Source organism: Primulina huaijiensis, chromosome 14 (assembly GCF_012295235.1).
Source record: "Primulina huaijiensis isolate GDHJ02 chromosome 14, ASM1229523v2, whole genome shotgun sequence".
Lineage (NCBI taxonomy): Eukaryota > Viridiplantae > Streptophyta > Magnoliopsida > Lamiales > Gesneriaceae > Primulina > Primulina huaijiensis.
The window spans coordinates 3,912,612-3,936,098 of NC_133319.1; the positions used below are offsets into that span (position 1 = coordinate 3,912,612).

The 23,487-nt window shown below is 37.2% G+C and overlaps 2 protein-coding genes across 5 annotated transcripts; one reads left to right on the forward strand and one right to left on the reverse strand.

The window, feature by feature from the left end:
• Positions 1 to 767: 767 nt before the first annotated feature.
• Positions 768 to 19,404, reverse strand: LOC140956549 (inner membrane protein PPF-1, chloroplastic-like). 4 transcript variants are annotated; one of them, XM_073413330.1, is made up of 12 exons: positions 18,991 to 19,404; positions 18,328 to 18,438; positions 18,084 to 18,158; positions 17,061 to 17,121; positions 16,317 to 16,390; positions 16,115 to 16,219; positions 15,816 to 15,923; positions 15,625 to 15,728; positions 7,320 to 7,469; positions 7,112 to 7,238; positions 6,784 to 6,904; positions 768 to 918 (listed from the first exon to the last, which is right to left on the reverse strand). In XM_073413330.1, exons 1-11 carry the CDS (start codon positions 19,306 to 19,308, stop codon positions 6,794 to 6,796), a joined length of 1,344 nt encoding a protein of 447 aa, XP_073269431.1. In that variant the 5' UTR covers positions 19,309 to 19,404; the 3' UTR covers positions 768 to 918; positions 6,784 to 6,793. The 4 variants fall into 4 exon arrangements, with proteins under 4 accessions (XP_073269431.1, XP_073269433.1, XP_073269430.1 ...); XM_073413332.1 differs by having other exon boundaries at positions 6,784 to 6,901; positions 18,991 to 19,403; XM_073413329.1 differs by lacking the exon at positions 768 to 918 and having other exon boundaries at positions 6,542 to 6,904.
• Positions 19,405 to 19,957: 553 nt separating this feature from the next.
• LOC140957351 (THO complex subunit 4A-like) lies at positions 19,958 to 22,544 on the forward strand. Its single transcript, XM_073414566.1, has 5 exons — positions 19,958 to 20,196; positions 20,275 to 20,406; positions 20,817 to 20,885; positions 20,964 to 21,145; positions 22,135 to 22,544. Exons 1-5 carry the CDS (start codon positions 20,041 to 20,043, stop codon positions 22,298 to 22,300), a joined length of 705 nt encoding a protein of 234 aa, XP_073270667.1. The 5' UTR covers positions 19,958 to 20,040; the 3' UTR covers positions 22,301 to 22,544.
• Positions 22,545 to 23,487: the final 943 nt, after the last annotated feature.

The window sequence follows — 23,487 nt, forward strand, 5'->3', positions numbered from 1 at the left end:
TAAATTTGGAAATTAGAATTCCGAATATGTTGCTGAGGAATATAGAGACTCGGAAAATATGTTTGGAAGGAAATATTCTTACTGGAAATATTGCGAGTCATAATGTGCTTATTCTAAAGATGTCATTAACTCATTTTGATCCAAGATTTCTATTTTAAATTCTAACAAAGACAGTTTCTTTTGATTGTTTCATCCATAATGACAATAAACAAAAGTCAAGATCAATCTTTATCTCGTGATGACTTATTTTGAAGAAACCATTTTTTTGTCAAAATCAGTTGTATGTCGTAATAGAGTTACGAGTCCAAAGAGTCTAAAAATTTTGATATGTGATAATGATAGCAACACAAAAGGTTCAACAACAAACGTTGTATTTAAGAAATTTTTTAAAAATTTATATATCATTATTTTTAATTTTTTAAATTATATTAGTTGTTATCAATTTAGTTTATTTGGATTTTAAAAATCTATTCAAATTTTTATAGTAATTAAATTTTAATTACTAATTATATATAGTAACAACTCATATATCCTACGAGTGAAATACTATTTATTATTAATGTAAACGTCACTTCGAAAACATGTGAAATGTTCCATTTATACTTGACATAATGATGAGTGATGACCCCAGAAAATTCTAGTCAAGATCTTCACGAATTCAATGATGAGCTAAGGATATGATGGTATCATGAAATCTCACGGACCGTTCCTCCAACCTCATTCTTATCGTTCTCACAAGGGTTGATCTATTGTATACAAATGACTANTTGCAAGAGACTTGCTCAGAGCAGTGGGTGTCTTACCATACCTATCCCCTTTGCTTAGAGCACCAAGGATCAAATCGAACACTCTCCAAGAACTTGGATATAGGAGTCGTTGCCTTCTGTATTTCTGTTCCAGGTAACTTCAAGATTAACCCTGAAGCATTGAGATCAAGACCTATTGGAGAAAATTGTATGAAAACTTTGGTAAGCACATGTGGTGCCTTTTGCCTCCACCACAAAGTTGGTAGTGCCGATCAAATTAATCTGAATATTCACAAACAGAGAGGTGTTCTGACAGAGAGATGACATCTGGACCAAACCTGTCGCACAATCATTGTCCACCATCCAGGGCCAAAAGAAACGCAGAACCAATGGTGTTCTAAACAAAAAATTTCTTCATGGTTGAGGTTTATTGTATTAAGTCGATCTTATTTTAAAGGCATGTGTAGAATGGTTCCAATTCTCAGAAGATTCACTTCAGCTGTTAAGAACGAAGCCAACTTTTTGAAAAAAAACCGACAGAGAAAAAGAATAAGAAAAAGAAAAAATTGGTCGGTCTTACTCTTAACTTAGCCAGCTTTGGAAATTAATCTCAGACAAGCACTAAATGTAACTGTCAGGGACTCAATCCATGGGGCCAGCCCAACACAAACAAGAATCGAGCAGCAAAAATCAAGGATGTGCTATATCAAAGGTTTACGCATAGAAAGTTTAGAAAATAAGGAATGAGATTGATTGCATTTTTATTTACTTTCCTTTAATAAGTGCTAGAATCTCGAGCTTAGATAGGGGAATAAAGGGCATATTTCTTGGATGCCAATTTAATGCTTATCTTGTATTTAAAGGGTTGCTGATGAAAGAAATAAAGCACTTAGTTTTTCTCAAAAAATATAGCTAATATTGAGATAGCGAGTTTCTCTCAAACGAGCCTCGAACATCCAAAAAATAGGTAGACAGGGAAGAAAAAGCCACAAAGAAATCTCAGAGTTAAACGATCAACCTCTTCACCGACCCATAACCCGATCCTTTACCCGTGCTCATAACAAGTTGGTATCAGAGCCAGTAGTTATGAGCGATTTGCAAGCAATCCAACATCAACTTACAACCCTCTTCAACCTGTTCAAATCCGAAAGAGAAGAGCAAGCACGCAGACAAGATGAACAAGAACGCACCCAACAAGATCTTCACAAAAGGGTTGAAGAATTGGCTGCTCAAGTGTCAAAAACCAGCAAAGACAGTGAGGATAGCAGCGGAGCATCGGATTCACGGACAAGAGATCAGCGCAAAACCAATGAGTTGGGGGACTCGAATCAATTCATTCCCAAATATTCCAGGATGGATTTTCCGACATATGATGGGTCAACCGACCCCATTAGTTGGATAAGCCGATGTGAACATTTTTTCCGCCATCAACGCACGCCCGAAGATCAGCGTGTGGGGCTCGTGTCTTTTCATCTAGAAGGAGACGCTCAACTATGGTTCTTAAAACTTGAGCGAGATCGACCCGATCTTACATGGGAATTTTTCGCACAGTACTGCCACGTGAGGTTCGGGCCACCGATTCGCACCAACAAACTGGGAGAACTATCGAAATTGCGACAAATAGGCACGGTGGGAGAATACCAACGTCAATTTGAGCAACTTTCTGCACGAGCTTCCTCCCTCACAAGCGAGCAAGAAGTGGAAATTTTCATTAGCGGTCTACAAGAACACATCGCGATTGAGGTAGACATTCACCACCCAAAAGATTTAACAACTGCTATGGGCCTGGCCCGTTTGTACGAAAGACGCACAGGAAGTCTACGACAAGAACCCGATTATCCAAAAAGACGTACCATCCCAACAAACACACGACCATCGATCACGAGGCAATTGAGCAGGTCAGAGATGGAGGAACGACGCTCAAGAGGTTTGTGCTTTAACTGTGATGAACTGTTCGTTCCAGGACATCGTTGCAAACGATTGTTTCGTCTAGAAGTGATCGAGAACAGCGACCCAGAAGATGAAGTTGACAAGAGTAATCCAGACATCTCTCTTCACGCCATTACGGGAATCAGTAACGCCCAAACTATGCAAATAATAGGATACATCCATTCGCTACCTCTTCGTGTCCTTATTCATTCCGGCAGTACGCACTGTTTCTTAGACTCCAAGTTGGTCTCACAGTTGAACCTTGAAATATCGCAACGAGGAGACATATATGTGAAGGTCGCAAATGGGAAGAATCTACCATGTTCAGGGATGTGTTCGCCTGTTCAGATCCAACTGGAAAAACATATATTCTATGTTGATTTTTACATCCTCACACTAGGAGAATTTGACGCTGTCATGGGAGTAAATTGGCTCCGCTCTTTAGGAAGTATCACGTGGGATTTTGAAAAAATGCAGATGTAGTTTGTAAGAGAGGGCACGCTAGTTACATGGCACGGAGACTCATCCTACATTCCGTCACACCGAAACCTCTCGACAACTATACTAGAGGAGGCACCCCTTACACCGCTACAACACCTTCTGGAAACCTACAACAGCCTGTTCGAGGAACCTCAAGGACTCCCACCTTCAAGAGGATTCAGCCATAAAATCCTACTGGAACAAGGTACCAACCCCATTGTTGTTAGACCTTATCGATATCCTCATATGCAGAAAGATGAAATTGAGAAACAATGTGATGAGATGCTACAAAGGGGGATTATTAGACCCAGCTCATCCCCTTTCTCCTCACCCGTATTGTTAGTCAAAAAAGCAGATGACACTTGGCGCTTTTGTATCGACTATCGTGCCTTGAATGCAAAAACAGTAAAGGACAAGTTCCCCATTCCGGTGATCGACGAATTATTGGAGGAATTACATGGCGCTGAATATTTTTCGAAATTAGACTTGCGATCCGGCTACCATCAAATTTTGATGGACCCCAGTAGCATCCACATGACGGTTTTTCGCACCCACCACGACCACTTTGAATTTATGGTGATGCCTTTTGGCCTCACTAATGTGCCTTCTACTTTTCAAGCTTTAATGAATTCGATTTTCGGCGGCATTTTACGGAAATTTGTTTTGGTTTTCTTTGATGACATCCTCGTTTACAGCGCAAGCTGGGAAGATCACATTTGCCATCTTCGTACGGTTTTCACAATCCTGCAACAACAGCACTTATTCCTTAAGAAATCCAAATGTTACTTTGCTCAAAGACATGTTGCTTACTTAGGACATGTGGTTTCCCGGAAAGGGGTGAGTGTGGATGAAAATAAAATAGCAGCCATTCAACACTGGCCACAACCCATGACTCTAAAGGCACTCCGGGGCTTCCTCGGACTAACAGGGTACTACCGCAAATTTGTGCAAAACTATGAAGTTATTGCTGCCCCATTAACCAATATGCTGCGCAAGCAAGGTTTTTCATGGACAGCTGATAGCCTGCATGCCTTTGAAACATTGAAGAAAGTGCTCACGTCTACACTCGTCCTTGCTCTTCCCGATTTTTCCATACCTTTCATCGTGGAGTGTGATGCATCAGAAACATGAATAGGTGCTGTACTTCAATAGCAAGAGCGCCCCATTGCATTCTTCAGCAGCGCACTCGCCCTCCGTCATAGGAAACTACCTGCATATGAAAAGGAACTCCTTGGACTCATCAAAGCCGTGCGTCATTGGCACTCTTACTTTTGGGGAAACTCTTTCATCGTTCGTACGGATCATTATAGTCTCAAATTTCTGCTCGAACGACGTATTTCAACCTCTCCACAACAACAAGGGATAAGCAAACTAATGGGGTATGACTTTAAGGTAGAATATCGGGCAAGAAAATCAAATGTCGTGGCGGACGCACTTTCACGACTAGGAGAGGAGGAGGGCTGTTTGATGGCCATTTCGAAACCACAATGGGATTTTCTGGAAGCCATCAGAGAAGAACACTCTAATACACCAGAAGTACAACGCCTAATTCGAGAGGTTTACGATGGAGAGGCTTTCGGACCATGGGAAGTTAAAAACGACATTCTGTGGTTTAAATCCAAAATCTACCTTCCTCCACAATCACCACTAACTGCTTCTATTATTGCAATGGTACATGAAGGCTGCCATGAAGGCTACCAGCGCACTCTCCACCGCATAGGACGAGATTTTTATTGGCCAGGGATGAAACGTCAAGTCCAAGCAGTAGTGTCCAATTGTTCCACATGCCAACACAACAAAACGGAAGCAATGAAGCCAGATGGACTCCTACAACCTCTGCCCATCCCTTACCACATTTGGGCCGACATTTCAATGGATTTCATCGAAGTGTTGCCTACCTCACAAGGGAAGACTGTAATTTTCGTGGTTGTCGATCGCTTTTCTAAATATGCTCACTTCATTGGCTTAGCCCATCCATACACCGCAGTTTTCGTCGCCAAAATCTTTTTCGACAACATCTTCAAGTTACATGGGCTACCCGAAACAATAGTAAGCGATCGAGACGTAACTTTCACAAGCTCTTTTTGGCAGGAACTCTTTCATCTGAGTGGCACGAAATTGTGTTTCAGCTCAGCTTATCATCCCCAATCCGACGGACAAACCGAGGCGATAAATCTCATCCTAGAAATGTATCTGAGGTGTTTTACAAGTGATCAACCGAAGAAATGGTTTGAATGGATAGCTTGGGCAGAATTTTGCTATAACACAAGCTTTCACACAACTCTTAAGGCCACCCCTTTTGAGATCGTTTATGGTCGCCAACCACCAAGCCTTCTGTCTTATCTCCCCAGCCAGGCACGTCTGGAGGCCGTGGATCACGCACTGCAACAGCGTGAACAACTGTTACGCCAAGCTCGTGATCGCTTGTTACAAGCTCAGAATGTTATGAAGCTGCATTAGGACAAGAAACACAAGGAAGTGGAGTTCAAAGAAGGGGATTTGGTACTTCTCAAGCTTCCAACCTATCGACAGCAAAGCTTAGCATCCAGAGGCAATGCAAAGCTTTCCCTTCGTTACTACGGTCCATTTAAGGTGTTAGCCAAAGTACGGCAAGTGGCTTACAAGCTACACCTCCCAGAGAACTCGAGGACCCACCCAATTTTTCATGTCTCATCCTTAAAGATGTTTAAGGGAGGTTCCTTCTCCAACCCAGTACTTCATCCCCCTCCCTTGGAAGCATTTCATCCTTCACCAATGGCAGTACTGGACAAACGCACGAACCAAGGCAAACCTGAAGTCTTAGTGCATTGGGAGGGCCTGTCACCTGTAGAAGCTTCTTGGGAAGACGCTGCCATGCTCACAGCTCGCTTTCCCTCTTTCGTGTTTGAGGACAACCACGATTTCCAAGGGGGAGCAAATGTTAGGGACTCAATCCATGGGGGCCAGCCCAACGCAAACAAGAATCGAGCAGCAAAAATTAAAGGATGTGCTATATCAAAGGTTTACGCATGGAAAGTTTAGAAAATAAGGAATGAGATTGATTGCATTTTTATTTACTTTCCTTTAATAAGTGCTAGAATCTCGAGCTTAGATAGAGGAATAAAGGGCATATTTCTTGGATGCTAATTTAATGCTTATCTTGTATTTAAAGGGTTGCTGATGAAAGAAATAAAGCACTCAGTTTTTCTCAAAAAATATAGTTAATATTGAGATCGCGAGGTTCTCTCAAACGAGCCTCGAACATCCAAAAAATAGGTAGACAATGAAGAAAAAGCCACAAAGAAATCTCAGAGTTAAACGATCAACCTCTTCACCGACCCATAACCCGATCCTTTACCCGTGCTCATAACAGTAACTCGAAGATATCACACAAGCAATGCAGGGAGAAAAAAAGCAACTCAGGCAACAGTTCATTCCGTGATCGATTTAAAAGCTGAGTAACTTTGATTTATACTGATGGGTATGAACTACCAGTTCAAGGAGACAAGGACCAAGTATAGACAACCTAACAAATATTGGTCTTCATGATAATAAAACTATAACTTAGTCTAATGACCGGTATGAAAATGGCCACTGTATGCAACTGCAATCTTACAAATATACAACTTCACTGTCTACAAAAATTTACTTCTTAAATGTCATACAGCACGCTTCCGCTTTGATCTTTTACTTTTCTTAGGACCGGAATAAGTAGGAACTTGTTTGCTGCCGGTAGATGCATACGCCTCTTCAAAAAGTTCCTTATCCTGCTGGAAACAATGAGTCACAATCCACTGTGAGCTCAAAACGAATTCATAGCTAAAGGAATAGAAAACTCTCATCGAAGGTAGATGGGTCCTCCTATCAACCAATTTTCCATCAAATATAAGGCAACAATAAACTGGTGTGCCGATTTTATTTTTATTAAGAAGAAATTAAGGTGCTCTTTTTGCGTGAAACAGTGAGGTGAACTTCACCTTGGGTTCAGCATCACTATCTAAGCTGTCTCTAGACTCAGGATCAATTGTATCTGAAGTCTGAGTATTATCTGCAGGCAGTGCGCTGATCTTTTTATTCTTCTCTTCATCTTTTAACTGTTTGAATCTGTTTCAGAAATAGTTTTAGTCGGTGAGAGAATCCAGAAAAAGCAAAAATAACAAAAAAGACTTTGCACGTTGAATCAACCTTTCACCAGCCTGTTCTGGCTGAGAACCCGATCGTTTTGCACGTCCAGCACTAATTATCCCACCAGCATTCTCATTTACAAGAGGCTTTGCGCCACCCATTTTGCGCAACCATACTTGCTGTGCAGTGCTAAGCACGTTATTTGTGAACCTAAAAACAATGGTGATGGATTCTAATTAATACAAGCATCAAGCATATGTCAATGTTTTAAATGAAAAGGCTCGTGCAAACACCAGTTAAAAACATTGATATGTACTTATTTCATGTATAAGTTCCGACAAGTAGCTTGAATTTATTATTTCTCATGCAAGTAAGAACATTAAGGTTATTGGTTAAAAAGGATCAAAACACAATAAATCCAGTTTTTTGCTTTGATTCTTTCAATGACATGGATTCTCGTGTCCATTTCTCAAAGCAATACATTGTAAGATTTTACCAAACAAAATTTGTATCACCGAATACAAGAGTGAAAATAGGTGCTAGTCAGTGATACTTCACTTTAGTGGATCAAATAATTAGGAGAACTTGTAAGAGCTCAAGATTAATAAAGTTAAGAGTACTACAAATTCATTACTCTAAGTCTTTATGCAGTTATTAATTTTCTAACAAAAATAACCGCGCCTATCAACAACAGGTGTACATTTAAAATTCAAGGACAAATCTAGAAATCGTGTATTGACGGAAAGTCTGACTCGAATATCGTATAATTCATACTTTGATGTAGGATCTTTTAGTTGATTTACTAACATTTGCTCCAGAGATAACAATGTTCTTCGATGATCCGATACCGATCACGAATGGAAAGGAATCAAGTTTTCACAACCCAAATGCTCAAATAATAGTGATATATTTGTTGCAATGTTGAAAGAACAAGTCTCGGCTCTTTCTTGCTTGTTTTTGTTGATAATTATGATTATGTTAATTAATATCTCATCTTTATCCAAAGTTAATAGTAGTGTAAGATGGTAATTAGAAAACTACTCCATCTAAAATTCAAATTTAACATTTGAATTCTATTTGGTTCGGGTCGGCGACCCATTACCATTAACCCATATATATAAAAATTCTTACATCTCCCACTCGCACATGAGGTTTAGACATCTTGCCTAGATTTATCACAATAATATATCACCAATTTCATACAAGCAAATGGATCGTGTGACCAATGAGCATATTAAATAAGAGCTCAGAGCTATACACCGATTAAGGATATATAGCAGCTCAATTCAAAACATATTTACAAGGACATTTTACTCGTTATACCTCAGATTTATTTTATTACACTAATCAACGTATCTCTTGTCCCAAATAAAATAAAAGAGCATACTTGATTCAAAATTATTCATATCTGTATGTATTCACAATTATGTTCTAACAACTAAGTTAAACAAAATTAGCCGGCTTGTGAATACAAAATAAGTGTCAAAATAAATCTTCTTTTCCCTCTAGAATCTTTCAATCTTTATTTTAGCTGCTTTCTTAGACATGTACTTCATCACCGAATCGTCCATAGCTATTGGTATCATGCTAAAGTAACATCAGTGCATCACTAAAATAAAATTAAAGAGACTATTGAGAGTCTTAAGGGTATACTATTAAGTTTATATATATAAACCTATGGATCTCACACAATGATCTGGGACTCGAATAATCATTATCCAAATGGTCACTCCAGCACACGCGGTATGAAACACGTGCTACGATGTGTTTCTTCCTTTTTAAAATGTATGCCACAAAAAAAAATATTCACATCGTATAGATCTTAGTTCAAGTGCATCTCAACACTTAACTTGAGTTTTCTTTTTTACTTATCTTCCAACATGTATCAATATAAAGAAAACTCTAATCTGGCTATTAGACAAGTTGAATGGATTGTGGGAAAATCATCTTCCAACATGTATCAATATAAAGAAAACTCTAATCTGGCTATTAGACAAGTTAAATGGATTGTGGGAAAATCCATTTCGATTACAATAAAATCTAAATAAGTAATCTCATCTTAGTAATATATACCAAGGCAACGTATGTATGGATTTGTTCTCAACAAAACCAATATCGTCTCATCTCTGCATGTTTCTCAGCACAAGAGGTGATTGCTCGTGTGAGAGAGCCAATCTCAACTTGTCAGACATACGTTCAATTTTCAGATTAGTAATTCATAAAGTGAACACATTACACATAATGAAAACATCAATATAATAATGAGTACAATGTCTTAAATACATGTGTTTAGTTACAATCATATCCTACGTAGTCCAAGAGATCTAATATGATCTATAAATATGTCTCTTGGTATTGGCTTAGTAAACGGATCAGCCACCATCATGCGTGTAGGAATGTATTTCAAAATCACTTCTTTCTTTTCAATTATATCTCTGATAAAGTTGTACTTCGTGTCAATATGTTTGGTTTTTTCATGGTATTTGGGGTCTTTTGTGTAAGAAATTGCTGATTGACTATCACAATAAATCGTTAAAGCTCCCATTGGACTGCTTACGATACCCAAATGACATAGAAATCTCTTCAACCAAATACTTTCTTGCACTGCAGAAGTGCATGCCACAAATTCTGCTTCCATCGTGGATAGTGATACACAAGTTTGTTTTTTGCTTCTCCAAGAGATGCATCCATTATTTAGCAAGAAAGCATAACCAGAAATTGATTTACGCTCGTCTAAATCACCACCCCAATCAGCATCTGTGTATCTTTTTAATTTTAAATCTTTTCCTTGATAACAAAGGAACTAATCTGTAGTGCCTTTTAGGTATCTTATAATCTTTTTAACTGCACTCCAGTGTCTTCTTCCTGGATTAGATTGGTACCTGCTGACTAGACCCACGGCATAACAAATATCGGGACGTGTACACATCATTGCATACATTAAACTCCCAACTGCACTAGAATATGACACTTTAGACATCTCATGGATTTCTTCAGAAGTGTTTGGGCACATTTCACGACCTAAGCTTTCACCTTTGGCCACATGGTTTTTATCAATGGATTTGCAATTTGACATTCTAAATCGTTCTAGATTCTTTTTAATGTATGATTCTCGAGACAATGCAAAAAATCTTTTAGAATGATCTCTGTGAATTTTAACACCTAGAATGTAATCTGCCTCACCTATATCTTTCATTTCAAAATTTGAGGACAACCATTTCTTAATGATTTCTATATACTCCTTGTCATTTCCAGCTAACAATATGTCATCGACATAAAGAGATAGAATTACAAACTTTTTATTGGATCTTTTACATAAACACAATTGTTTTCATCTATCATAATGAAGTCATATGAGATTACTGCTTCGTGAAATCTCAAATACCATTGTCTAGAAGACTGCTTAAGGCCATAAATTGATCTATTCAATTTACAAACTTTATTTTCTTGACCTTTAACAACGAAACCTACTGGTTGTTCCATGTTGATTTCATCCTGAAGTTCTCCATTGAGGAAAACAAAACTTGAGAAAAGCAGTCTTAACATCCATTTGATATAATTCTAAATCCAAATTAGCAACTATGGCCAATAATAAACGAATAGAAGTAAATCTTACTACTGGTGAAAAGGTTTCTTCGTAATCAATACCCTCTTGCTGAGTGTAACTTTTTGCCACTAGTCGAGCCTTATACCTTTCTATAGTTCCATCAGACTTTTGTTTAATTTTGAGAACCCATTTGTTCCCGNAAAATGATCAGGATTGCTCCCACTATGATCATATGAACCATTGTGATCATGATTGTTCCCATTGGAATTAATCCCACTCGGATCAAATGAATCATTGTTATCAGGATTTCTCCTGTTGGAATCAAACAATAACTCATCTACTTGAGCTTTTGATGATTCATTTGGCAACAACTCATTATCTGAATTAGATAACTCAAATAAAGGTTCATTCTCCTTTATTTCACCTTTCTTAGGAATGTCATTCTCCAGAAATTTTACAATTCGTGATTCAATCTCAGTAATGCTTCCATCTTCTTGTTCACCAATGAACACGTAACCCTTAGAATCCTCATAGTATCTGACAAAAATACATTTCTTTCCTCGAGGACCCAACTTTCCATATTTACTTGTTGAGTCATAAATATATGCAGCTGATACCCAAGGTCTAAGGTTACTTAGGTCTGGTTTTCTACCAGTCCATAGTTCATATGGCGTGGAAGGAACTGACTTTGAAGACACCTTGTTTAGTATATAGGCCGCAGTTAATAAAGCATCTCCCCAAAAGGAAATAAGCAAATTAGCTTGCGCCATCATGGACCTTGTCATGTCTAACAATGTTCTATACCTCCTTTCAACAACACCATTTTGCTGAGGTGTGTAAGGAATGGTCAATTGTCTAATTATTTTTTTTTCATTACATAGATCCTTGAATTGATCAGACAGATATTCACAGCCTCTGTCAGTTTTCAAGGCCTTTATTGTCTTATCCATTTGATTTTCTATTTAATTTGCATAACGTCAAAAACATTCCAATGCTTCAGATTTATGTGAAATCAAATAGACATGACCATAACGAGTGAAATCATCTATAAATGTAATGAAATAAGAAGCTCCATGTCTAGCCTTCACATTCATTGGACCACATATGTCTGAATGAATCAATTGCAATGGAAATTCTGCCCTAATTGCTTTTCCAAATGGTTTTCGTATCATTTTACCAGCAAGACAGTGCTCACAATCCAACAAATCAAGTTTAGACAGAGAACCTAACAGTTCTACTTTGATTAGTCAATTCATCCTGTCTTTTTCAATGTGACCTAATCTAGCATGCCAAGTGTAAGCATCCACATTTGCATTACTAGATGAACAAATATTTAACGAAACACAACGATCTACATAACAGTTAAACATTTGTCTATCACAATCCAACACAATAAAACCATTCCTAAGATGTCCACAACCATAATACATATTGCCATAGTAGATACGGACAAGATTACTACTAAAGTTCAAACTGAATCCCAGTCCTAGAAGAACAACAACAGATATTAGATTTCGTCGAATCTCTGGTGCATAGAGGACATCATGTAAGATAAGAGTCCGACCACCATGCAACTCTAGACCGATATCTTTGACTTCAACTTTCACATTATTTCCTACATATATCCATCTCGTGCCGCAAAGAACGCGACGAAAATCCACAAACGCTTCATGGTCTGTTGCTCCTGAGTCTACAATCCACACATGATAAGATTCAGTTAATAAAACATTACTAGAGACACATATAGTACTCACAAATGCGTTAGTAAGTGCTACTTTTTTAGGCTCAGGGCACTCACGAGCGAAATGACCAAATGCTTGGCAATTGTAGCACTTCATTTTGCTTTTATCTTTCTTTTTCCCAAACCTGTTACGCTTATTCTTTTGGTTTGGCTTGAAGTTGTTCTTCTTGAACCCTTCCATAACATTCTTCCCTTTCCTTTTTTTCTTCCAGTTCTTAAAGCGTTTAAAGCCCGAAGCTTTCTTGGAACTAGATTCAGCCACAAAAGTACTTGCTATGGACTTAGCAGCACCAAGCCGCTCATCCTCAAGTTCAACATGGCGAGCAGCATCAGAGAAAGTCTTAATGCTATCATTGTGAGTCAAATTGACTTTCAGATGCTCCCACTTTTCAAGAAGAGATCGGATCAAAGCTTGAACCTGTTGCTCATCAGAGAGGATATGACAAGCTGAAGTCAATTCACGTATCATGTTTGACATAGTTCTCAAATGTTGTTTGATGTTGTGATCAGCCTGTTTCTTGTAAGTGTCAAACTTGATAGTCAATTGCCTCAGACGGGTGACAGTAGTACCTCCATATTTCTCCCTCAGGTACAACCAAATGTCATGAGCATTAGGATGTTGCTTACATTCATGGATGAGATTATCAATCACAGAGCTAACCAGTATGGCACGAGCAGTAGAATCTTTCTTTTTCCATGCCTGGTAAGCTTCTTGATCTCTCATCTGCTGAGCTGTGTTACCCACACCGGGATCCTGCATGATTTGGTTGATACCAATGCATCTTGCTCATCAAGCACATACCCAATCTTATGGCGCCAAGTATCATAGTTGTCACCATTCAGTTTGTCACCCGTGTTGAGATCAGCTATGATAGATTTTGATGACATGGTCTGTTTATTTTAGAGATGCTAACACATGTTAATGCTCATTAAATGTACACTTTAGTTTTGTACTTAAAATTAGCATCTATAATGATTTAACATAAGGCATAGACTCGAAATTTCAATAAATTCTCAATCATCATCTACAATCCTAATGTTGCATCATTATAAATTTAATTTCTAATTAACAAAAAAAATATCAATTGATTTTACGTGAGAATAACTCAAAATCTTCCAACCCAAAATCTCCCACTTAATTTGGAATATCTCAATAAATTCCAAATAAACATATGTAGATAAACATGTATTAAAATAAACCAACATCAAAGTTTACAATACATGTTTCTATTTAAACATAGATAAAACACATACTACATTACATATGTCACATAACATGCTCATATAAAAAAATATGGAAATAAACATACATAATAACAAGTTATCTTCCTAAAGAAAGTCTAATTTCTTTTTATTTTTACACATGCAGGATATCATTTTGGTCATTTCCTTCGAGAGCCTGTCTGATGGAGCAAACTTCAAAAGACGAACTCTAGAATTTATCTATAAAGATAATGTCTTCTTCATCTCAAGTTCAACCTCTTTCTCTCATCTCTTAATCAATGATGACTTCAACTCTTCAAGGTAGATCATTGTTCCCCTTTGGTTAAGTATACCATCGATTATGCTCTTCCAACATCCCGTTAGAGAATCTCTTAATAGTCCAACTATTATATCATGTTCAAAGTGATGACCCAAATGCATAAAATATAAACGTTTGTTATCCCAAACTTTAATATGTTGAGGAAGGGTAAGTGTGAGATCCATTTTGTAATGTTTAAACATGTGCAACTTTGCTATTCGTTCCGGGGCTCTTTGAATTTTAGCTGCTTCCCGAAAGATACTAAGAGTGTGTTTAATTCTTGCCATATCTATAAGATGAGAGCAAATATTAAATTGGACACAAAGCCAACCTCAATATTTAAGATTCGCTATGGAAGTTTTATTGTATTATAACAATCTCTCTTTCTCAATCTTATTTATAAATTTCTTTTGATATTAAACACATGAAAACTCTTGTTATGGATCACATTAGTCATAACACCAAAAGGAATGATACTCATAATTATATGATATATCATTAGAAAAAAAAGTTGTTCAAGGACTGTACAGACCATTCATTCATTATAAATGGAATTTATTTCTTATCTTTAGCCAATTATGCATTTTTTTTCGTAAAAAATTTTTTTTAGGCATTCAAGTGTACTTCGGTTTTGTATCAAATGCTCTACTCTAGACATGTGGCCCATTCATAATTTGATTTCATAAGTCCTTACATGAATTATCACATTCATAATTTGATTTTATATATCCTTACATGAATTATCACACGACTTCCATATTGTATATTCATTCATGTTTGAATATTTTGCTTTTCTCTAGTCTTTCGACACATGTGCAAGAGTCATGAATATCAATTTTGTTTTCTTCATGTATGTTCACCCTTACTGCATATTTTATTCCGAAAGAAAAGAATAAAATATATTTTCATATACAGTTTTCACATTTAATGAACATAAACAAAAAAAAACAACTTTCGGATCAAATGAGTTCACCGAAAAAATATTAAACACAAGTTAGAATATCAACTAACTATTGCTCTGATACCAACGACGGAAAATCTAACTCGAATATCGTATAATTCATACTTTGATGTAGGATCTTTTAGTTGATTTACTAACCTTTGTTCCGGAGATAACAATGTTCTTCGATGATCCGATACCGATCACGAATGGAAATGAATCAAGTTTTCACAACCCAAATGCTCAAATAATAGTGATATATTTGTTGCAATGTTGAAAGAACAAGTCTCGGCTCTTTCTTGCTTGTTTTTGTTGATAATTATGATTATGTTAATTAATCCCTCATCTTTATCCAAAGTTAATAGTAGTGGAAGATGGTAGTTAGAAAACTACTCCATCTAAATTTCAAATTTAACATTTGAATTCTATTTGGTTCGGTTCGGGTCGGGTCAGCCCTCATGGGCGACCCATTACCATTAACCCATATATATATATAAATTCTTACATGTATCATAGCATCAAAGTTAGGCACATCAAATGCACACACACTCAAATAAAATCACGCCAGACAAACTTCTTAAGGAAACAGCAGCACAGAAATAAGGAATAAATTACCAGTATATTGATAACCCGGATGGCACAGACAATGAAAAGTAGCCAATCATGAGCGGGAGAAACTTCAATACAAGAAGCGTGTTCTTCTGCGATGGATCATCTGTCTACAAAATTAGAACTAAGCTATCAAGGAAACATGGCATAATAAAACATTGCAAAAAAGTGAAGAATCAAACAAAATTACAACTTACTTGGGGAGGCTTCATTATTTCCATTGAAACATACTGCGATAAAACGAGAAGAACGGGTAAAACAAGATATGCAGCAGTGTCATACCAACCAAGGGGTGGTTGTCCGTCCTGAAAGATAAACAATGTGAGATGGCATTTTATTACACGACAAGAATCAACAAGGCAAATAACTCATTCCAGCTAAAAAGAAATAAACATGAATCCAGGATGAAAGGCTCTGTGAGAGATAAATTACAGATCAAAGAATCCAGAAAGCCCTAAGTTATCTAATGGAATGGAGACGAGTCATTTTCCATTACCACAAATGGCAATAGCCAGGAAATTCCTGATCCACTTTGCCGAGCAGCAATTGTTGTTGGGCCTCCCAAAGAAGGAATCCAAAAGAATCCTTCAGTCAGCAGTCCCTATTTAAGATTTCAAAACCAAAATGTTCTCATAATAAAATTATAACAATCAGGAAACTGTTGGTATACAAATAGACTCAACTATCTTGTCACGTACCTCATTTGCTACATTTGAAAGAGCTTGATATAAGCCTATCCAGACCGGAATTGTAGCCAAGGTTGGTAAACATCCTGTTATTCAATGCAAGAGTTTAAGAATACGCAAGTTACGTTCATTGCGTTTGGGTTCTTCCACAATGAAATACATGAATGTACTACAGGAAGGAGCGAGTTTTTCAGATCAAATTCATTAATGTTCAGGAGAAATACAGTGTATCTTGTCGGCCAAATGCTAATGCATAAATGTCACTAAGTTCTTAGTTGTATCCTGTTACTTGTTGATGCTGATTTCTTATCATGACTAGCCTGATGTCATACCGGTTATCTGCTAATTTATGTGGCCTTCTCACGCTCAAAAAGGTATAAATATTGAAATTACCAGCTTGTAAATTATTCTGAAATGCTCTAGGTCAAAATATGACGATCGTTGTAACATCGATTTTGCGGCCTCAAAATTCATCCTCTATTGATAATATATGGAGAAGCGATTAGTTAATGTGCAAGCTACATTCTCGAGGTTGAAACGTGAATATGCAAAACAGAATTTTGGTGATCATGCCATCATTTGCCATCTCTTTTGTCGTAAACTTCTAAATCAAGGCAAAAATATGAATTTTATTTCTTATGAAATACATAGTTGCCCTTTCTTTTTTCCCCTTCCAATGTTGAGGGATTAAAAAAGACACTACACTATACAGCTAACTGAAGTCAAGGAAATGCAAATTGGAAGTCCAAACAGTACCTGCCAGAGGATTGACTCCTGCCTGTTTGTATAAACGGGAGGTTTCAAGCTGTATTCTTTCCTGAAAGAGTGGCATACAGGATCAACTCCCACAGACAACATAGTAATAGCAAATTGATATAGAGACTAAGTTTTTTTGGCTCAGACACTGCCTCAGATGTGGACAACCGAATTCAAAGCAAGACCAGTTGCAATCCCTGTATGCTCTTACCCCATCGCACCTCAATTCTACCCATAAAGGTCATGAAAACTTTCCCTCACAATTGGAGAGAGAATAAACATCATGTACCAGTACATTATATATTTCATGGGTTTTACCAGTGTCTCTGCTCGAAAGCGGCCAAAGTAGTCCTTTTTATATAAATAATTATGTTAACTAACCAAAATTAATGCGACCTCGAAGAAACACAACACTATTTGACACAGTTGATGCTCAACATTTATAGAAAGAAGAAAAAAATTCATTAATGCATTCCTCAGCCTTGAGATTGATCACTGTCCATTCAAAGTTTAGATGGAAGGAGAGTTTATAAGATCAATAATCTCTGGGCTAACAGTCGGGGTTTATGCTTAATATTTATCTGACAAGACATGATAAGGGCTAATGGAGCTATTGCACATTGTATAGTAGTTTGAACTAAAAAAAACTGAATGTAAGAACTTTATAGTGTTACACATTATGAAGAACACTTGACTTAATTCAACAATGCCATTGCGTCTTGCAACAAGCAAGTTTTGAATGGAAACATTCACTTTTAATACATAAACCTGATACGTAGACAGACTTCTGAAAAGTTCCAAGAACATGCTTCATCCACAACAGAATGATCGCCATAGTTTCAAAACACATTAACATACTGCTATTTTGCTTTCATTTCTTCCTCATGCTCAATTACTACCAAAAATCTCAAATGCATCACTCATATTTAATTAAGTTGTTTCAGTTTCAAGATAGTCGTGGATCAATATTCATGCTTTAACAGAAAAACTCAACTATGTCACAACACCAGGGAAGGCACTTACTTGATTTCCTGCATATCTTTGTTGGATCGCTTTAATTTTCGGCTGAAGATTCTGCATTGCCAGTGTTGATTCAACCTTATAGAGAAAACAGCACAATTGTTATACAGAAAATTTCCAGATTGCAATTGATATACACCAAAAGAAAACCTCATAACTGAAAGTTCCCAAATAGAAATTGATATACATCAAAAGTGGAAATAACAGATTGCCGCATATGTTAATAATACCAGAAGTAAAAGTTCACCTGTTTCTTAGTCAAAGGCAACGTGGCAACTTTAACAATTACTGTTAGCAATATTATGGCAAATCCATAAGAATATGGCACATGAACAGCAGTAAGACCATCCTTAAGCACCTGATAAAAGTAAAGCAGGTTTCAAATCTACTGATGCAATGAATTCATTTACATAAAAATTACAATGCAGCAATAAGCAAAAGAAACTTGCTCAATGTTATTATAATTTCGACACAGAATTTAGTTGCCAGTCATGGAACCTCCACAGACCAATTAATCTTCTTCAAAAATGATCACCAATTGAAGTTTACGAGACATGACAAAACTGGTCTCTGATAACCCATTCATCACAAAGACATTACAAAGAAAAAGTAAGAACCATTAGCAAGCAATTATCCCCAGTTATAAAAAAATCTTCTCACTTATTAACTGGTTTCATTGATTCATTTCGTCGGGATGATTACATATTTTAAATCAATGAATATGTGATTCAAACACAACCCATTAATTCAAATTAGGTATTAATATTAAAATAAGTACGAGGAAAGTAAGTTCCATATACAACAATTCTCTACCATACGCAATAAATAACCCATACCATACATAAAAACTTCTCAACCAAATTCAAAATCAATACAGAGAGGAAAAAATACTTTCAAGATCAAGAATAACCTTCAAGACAGCTTCCATGGCCTCTGAAATAAATCCGAACCAGCCACCGTTTTTCTGAGCAGCAGCTGCGGCAGCAGAATCCAACCCTGTGCCTCCATCTGCTGCGACAACCGCAGCATCGGCAATCGTGTACAGAAAACTCTCAGCTCGAGCAACAATCGCGTGGAGATCAATGGAATTATCCACGGAATGAATCGGCGGGAACTGATGGAGGCTGAAGTTCACCCTCGTAGTGATGCGTCGGGTGTGCGGATGGCGGGTTAGGGGTGGCAAAGCATTCCCCAGGAAGGAAGGAGAGGAAATTAGGGTCCTCGCCATGGAAATTAGGGGATGAGGAGCTGAGCTTCAGTTGGCAGCTGCTGCGTTCATGGAGCGGATAAAACTGTATGGCAAAAACGGGAGGGTATCATTATAGATTATGGAATCTTTTACGTGTTATCCCGTTTGGGATTGCGAGGGGTTTATGGTCTTTTTATCACTGATTTTTTATCCATTTATTATTTCCTATATTTCCTATAATTGCTAATAATCATGCACGTAAAACAATATAATTTTTATTTTAATATAAATAAAATTAATTAAAAAATATTATATGTGACGTACTATATTACATGGATATCTATACTATTTTATTAAAGTTGAGACATTTAAAGCTAATTTTGGTGTTATGGTCTGTTTTAATAATTATATATATTAATAAAATATTAAAATTTTAATGTAAGTTATATGTAGTTCAGCGTATAAGGTCATTGTTTCTTTGAGTTTAGATTATAAATTCAATTTTTGCTGAGATTATTTTTTTATTTTTTTATTTTTCAATTTATTTTTTAATTTATATATCAAAATTACAGAGAAGTCCATCACTATTTCTTATATTGATTCTTATTTAAATATAATTAAAATAAATTATAAAAAATATTGCCTCGTGCATTAGTTTATTATAAATCGGTGCAACGCTTTCCGCGGATAATCTTGTTCGGGTCTATATTTTCCGAACCCTACAATTATTCGATCTCAAATACATACAAAAACACTAGTGAATCTGAGAAGATGTCGGGTGGTGCCCTGGACATGACCCTTGACGATCTGATCAAGAGTAACAAAAAATCTTCCGTCCGGGGTAGAGGCCGCGCCGCTGGTCCTGGACCCACCCGCCGCTTACCGAATCGCTCCGCGAATCGTGCTGGTCCATACGCTACTCCGAAGGTTAGATCCGTGCTTGCTTTTGACAGATTCGTGTTTTTATTCCGTGTTTGATTGATTGGTTATTTGTGTTGCGTATAGGCACCAGAATCAGCTTGGGGTCATGACATGTTCGCCGGTGGCGGCGTTGGTGGTCGAGCGGCTAGTATTGAAACAGGAACCAAGTTATACGTATCTAATCTTGATTATGGCGTGTCTAACGACGATATTAAGGTAAATTCCCCTCTCAATTTTATCGTTTATACATGACTGTTGGCTCAAATGAAGTTTACCTTTTTATGCGCATTATGTCTTCGAAGCACATAATACTAATAAAAAATTACGTATATAATTACCCAACCACTTGTATAAACGTATGATGTTCTAATGTATCGTATGCACACATGCTCTGTGATGATTATGTAAAATGAGATTAAGTAATATGTTCTACTAATTTTTTTGGCCTTTTGTTCTTTTCGCAAATTAATTATCATGACAATTTTTTTGTTAGTTTATTTTTTACTTGCTTCGCTGCTGTTTTCTGAAATTTAATAGCAAGTTGTAGTTCAACCTCTTGCTCACCACTGATACCTTCGCTTGTATTCACCCATCCTGACCTGGAAGATATCTTGGGCTGACTGCAGGAACTCTTTGCTGAAGTTGGCGACCTTAAACGTTTTAATATACACTATGATAAGAGCGGGCGATCAAAGGTATCATCCATGTCATGCCCTGTCATTATTTTGGTAAAATTTGTCTTCCTTTGATTTAGAAAAATGTTTTTGCCCTAGGGTACTGCTGAATTAGTCTTCTCTCGACGTCAAGATGCATTGAATGCCATCAAGAAATACAATAATGTTCAGCTGGATGGGAAACCAATGAAAATAGAACTCGTTGGTACTAACATCTCTACTCCTGCTGCTAGTCTTCCCACTGCTGGTGGTTTTGGTGATTCAAATGTTGCTCCTCGAAGGTGCTCATCTGTCTCATTTAACCTTTAGTCTGTAAAAATTTATCGTGCTTATTATGAAGAGCTACCTGGTGTATCAATAAATCTATAGCATTTTAAAATATGTTTCAAATTGCTGCCTGTTCAATTACCACAAAAGGCAGAAGTTAGAATTTGTGAAATTTACCAGCACCTCACCAGCCCTTGTAGCTTGCAAGACTGACGCTTTTACCATACTGTCAAGAACGGGAGAGCCACTCGTGCCTCACCAGCAACATAATATTATATTTCCCCTCGCTTCCTTGCGCATTTTGCCTCTCTCTTTGTTCCCTTTCAGTGAATCAATGTTTACAGAGCCCTATTTCTCCAAAACATATCATATATCTTGTGAAATGACGAAAGAGAGTAAAGATGAACCCTCTCCTGTTTCTTCGTGTCTAGCTTGATCAGCTGCAAGATGGTATTAGAGAAAAACTACTAGAAAAAAATCCGAAGTTCTACAAAATTTATCATTGTGGTTCAACCTCCATGTAGTTGTCCCATCCCACCAACTCTGCCTGCTAAAAGTGGCACTGTAGACGGTGTTTGTTTCTTAAAGAAGGCGTTGTGCTTTTATTTGCAATGAATTGGTTGTTGACACCTCGTGGATCGTCTGTTGGAACATCGTCTTTTTCTTTTTCTCTGACATTGAAGATTCACTAAAGAAACGGTCGTAGAGGGGGATATTAACATTTTACGAACCATTGGAATGGCCATTGTGATTGTGTTTTCCGAAAGGGTTTTTCATGAGTTTGGACAGATCTCTGCAGACGTGGATGGAAATGACCCTTTTTCTTGAACGATGTGCATATTTTTTATTGTGTTCAAATATTTTAAGTAATTTCCCATCTGAATTCAAGTTATTTCTATTTTTTGATGTTGATTATGTCTGTGTTTAATTTTTACCCTAAATCATGGTTTATGCAAATTGTGTGCTTTTATCTAATGTTGGTTGAAATTATGCCATTGAACAGTGGACAAGTGAGGGGTGGTTTTGGAAGGTCAGGTGGTGGTAGACGAGGTCGTGGATTTGGAAGGGGGCGTGGACAGGGAAGGGGGGGACGTGGTGAGAAGGTATCCGCTGATGATCTAGATGCTGATCTGGAGAAGTATCATGCAGATGCAATGCAGACAAATTGAGTCAAGCATACCTGATGGATTTCCTTGTGCGCTATTGTGTTTGTGAAGGAAAATGTCCCACAATCATTCGAAGAAGAAGATGGAAATTATAGAACTTTAATCCAGGGAATTTGAATTATTTTATCGACTGTATCTTTCCATTTGGATTCACGGATGGTTTGATTAACCGGTGTGTAATGTAGTTTCGACAAATTTTTTTAAAAAAAATTGTTGGAAGTGGAGACTATGCATCCTTTGTGTGCCACTGTGCCCCTTCAAAGGTATCACAGTATTGCGCTACATCAGGTAGTGCAGTGGATGTGAATCAATTTGAAGCCATTTAAATGCACTCAATTCCACTGGGAATCATTGTCAAATGAAATTACAAGGGATCATCTTTGAGGTAGTCTTCCATTGTTCTTTCCTTATCTCTTCTTATGTTAAAGTCTGTCCCTTTTCATTTTGGTCCTTTCTGTGCTTTATTTATGGTGTAGATGGTACCCATAAATTTATGTGAGCTGATAGGTTTGAATGCAACCAGTGACAGAAAACATAAAACTCCCTCCCAATTAGATTCCAATGGACATGGTTTTCAAAGGATCCCCCAATCACAATCTTATCTGGACTTTACACAAATTTTTATGCCTTGTTGGTTTCAAGTGCCATTTCTGGATTTAGAGTTCACATCGGTTTCAAGATATGCTCTTTGCTGGTCCTGCTTCCATGCTGATTGGGCGAGCGTTTGTGCTTTATATAACTGCGACCACTTTAAGATTGCAATCAGTCGATGTGGAAGATATCAGCTCATGCTTCATGCATATTTTGAGTGGAAAGTTACACCCAGAGGCAGAAAAGAGTTTGAGTCATGGATCTTCCATTATTTCCTACTTGTGGGGCTTGTATCAAAAGAGTCTTACAGTTTGCTAGCCAAGTAATTCAGTTTTCGTCTTAAAATGGATATTTTTGTCCGTTGATGCTGATAATTTTCAGATTTTAGTTGATCGAAGAAATGTTTTTGACCGGGTATGGGGTGCACATGTTTTTCTGTTTTGAATCTTACGGGACGGGGGTAATAATTTTATTTTAGCATGAATATTAGAGTACCACGAGCGATCAACCTTCATCTTCTATAACTGATAAGAACGATGTTAATTTGCGAATATCAGCAACTACTTCGAGGATTCGTTGAGGGTTGATTACATCACAAT

Excerpts from the sequence above, each read along its gene's own strand:
- LOC140956549 (XM_073413330.1), bottom strand. The coding sequence starts at position 19,308 with ATGGCGAGGACCCTAATTTCCTCTCCTTCCTTCCTGGGGAATGCTTTG. Across the intron at positions 17,122-18,083 it reads AAAGATATGCAGGAAATCAA|GAAAGAATACAGCTTGAAAC; the intron begins GTAAGTGCCTTC and ends CCACTCTTTCAG. Across the intron at positions 15,729-15,815 it reads AAATAATGAAGCCTCCCCAA|ACAGATGATCCATCGCAGAA; the intron begins GTAAGTTGTAAT and ends CTAATTTTGTAG.
- LOC140957351 (XM_073414566.1), top strand. The coding sequence starts at position 20,041 with ATGTCGGGTGGTGCCCTGGACATGACCCTTGACGATCTGATCAAGAGT. Across the intron at positions 20,886-20,963 it reads ATAAGAGCGGGCGATCAAAG|GGTACTGCTGAATTAGTCTT; the intron begins GTATCATCCATG and ends TTTTTGCCCTAG. Across the intron at positions 21,146-22,134 it reads TCAAATGTTGCTCCTCGAAG|TGGACAAGTGAGGGGTGGTT; the intron begins GTGCTCATCTGT and ends GCCATTGAACAG.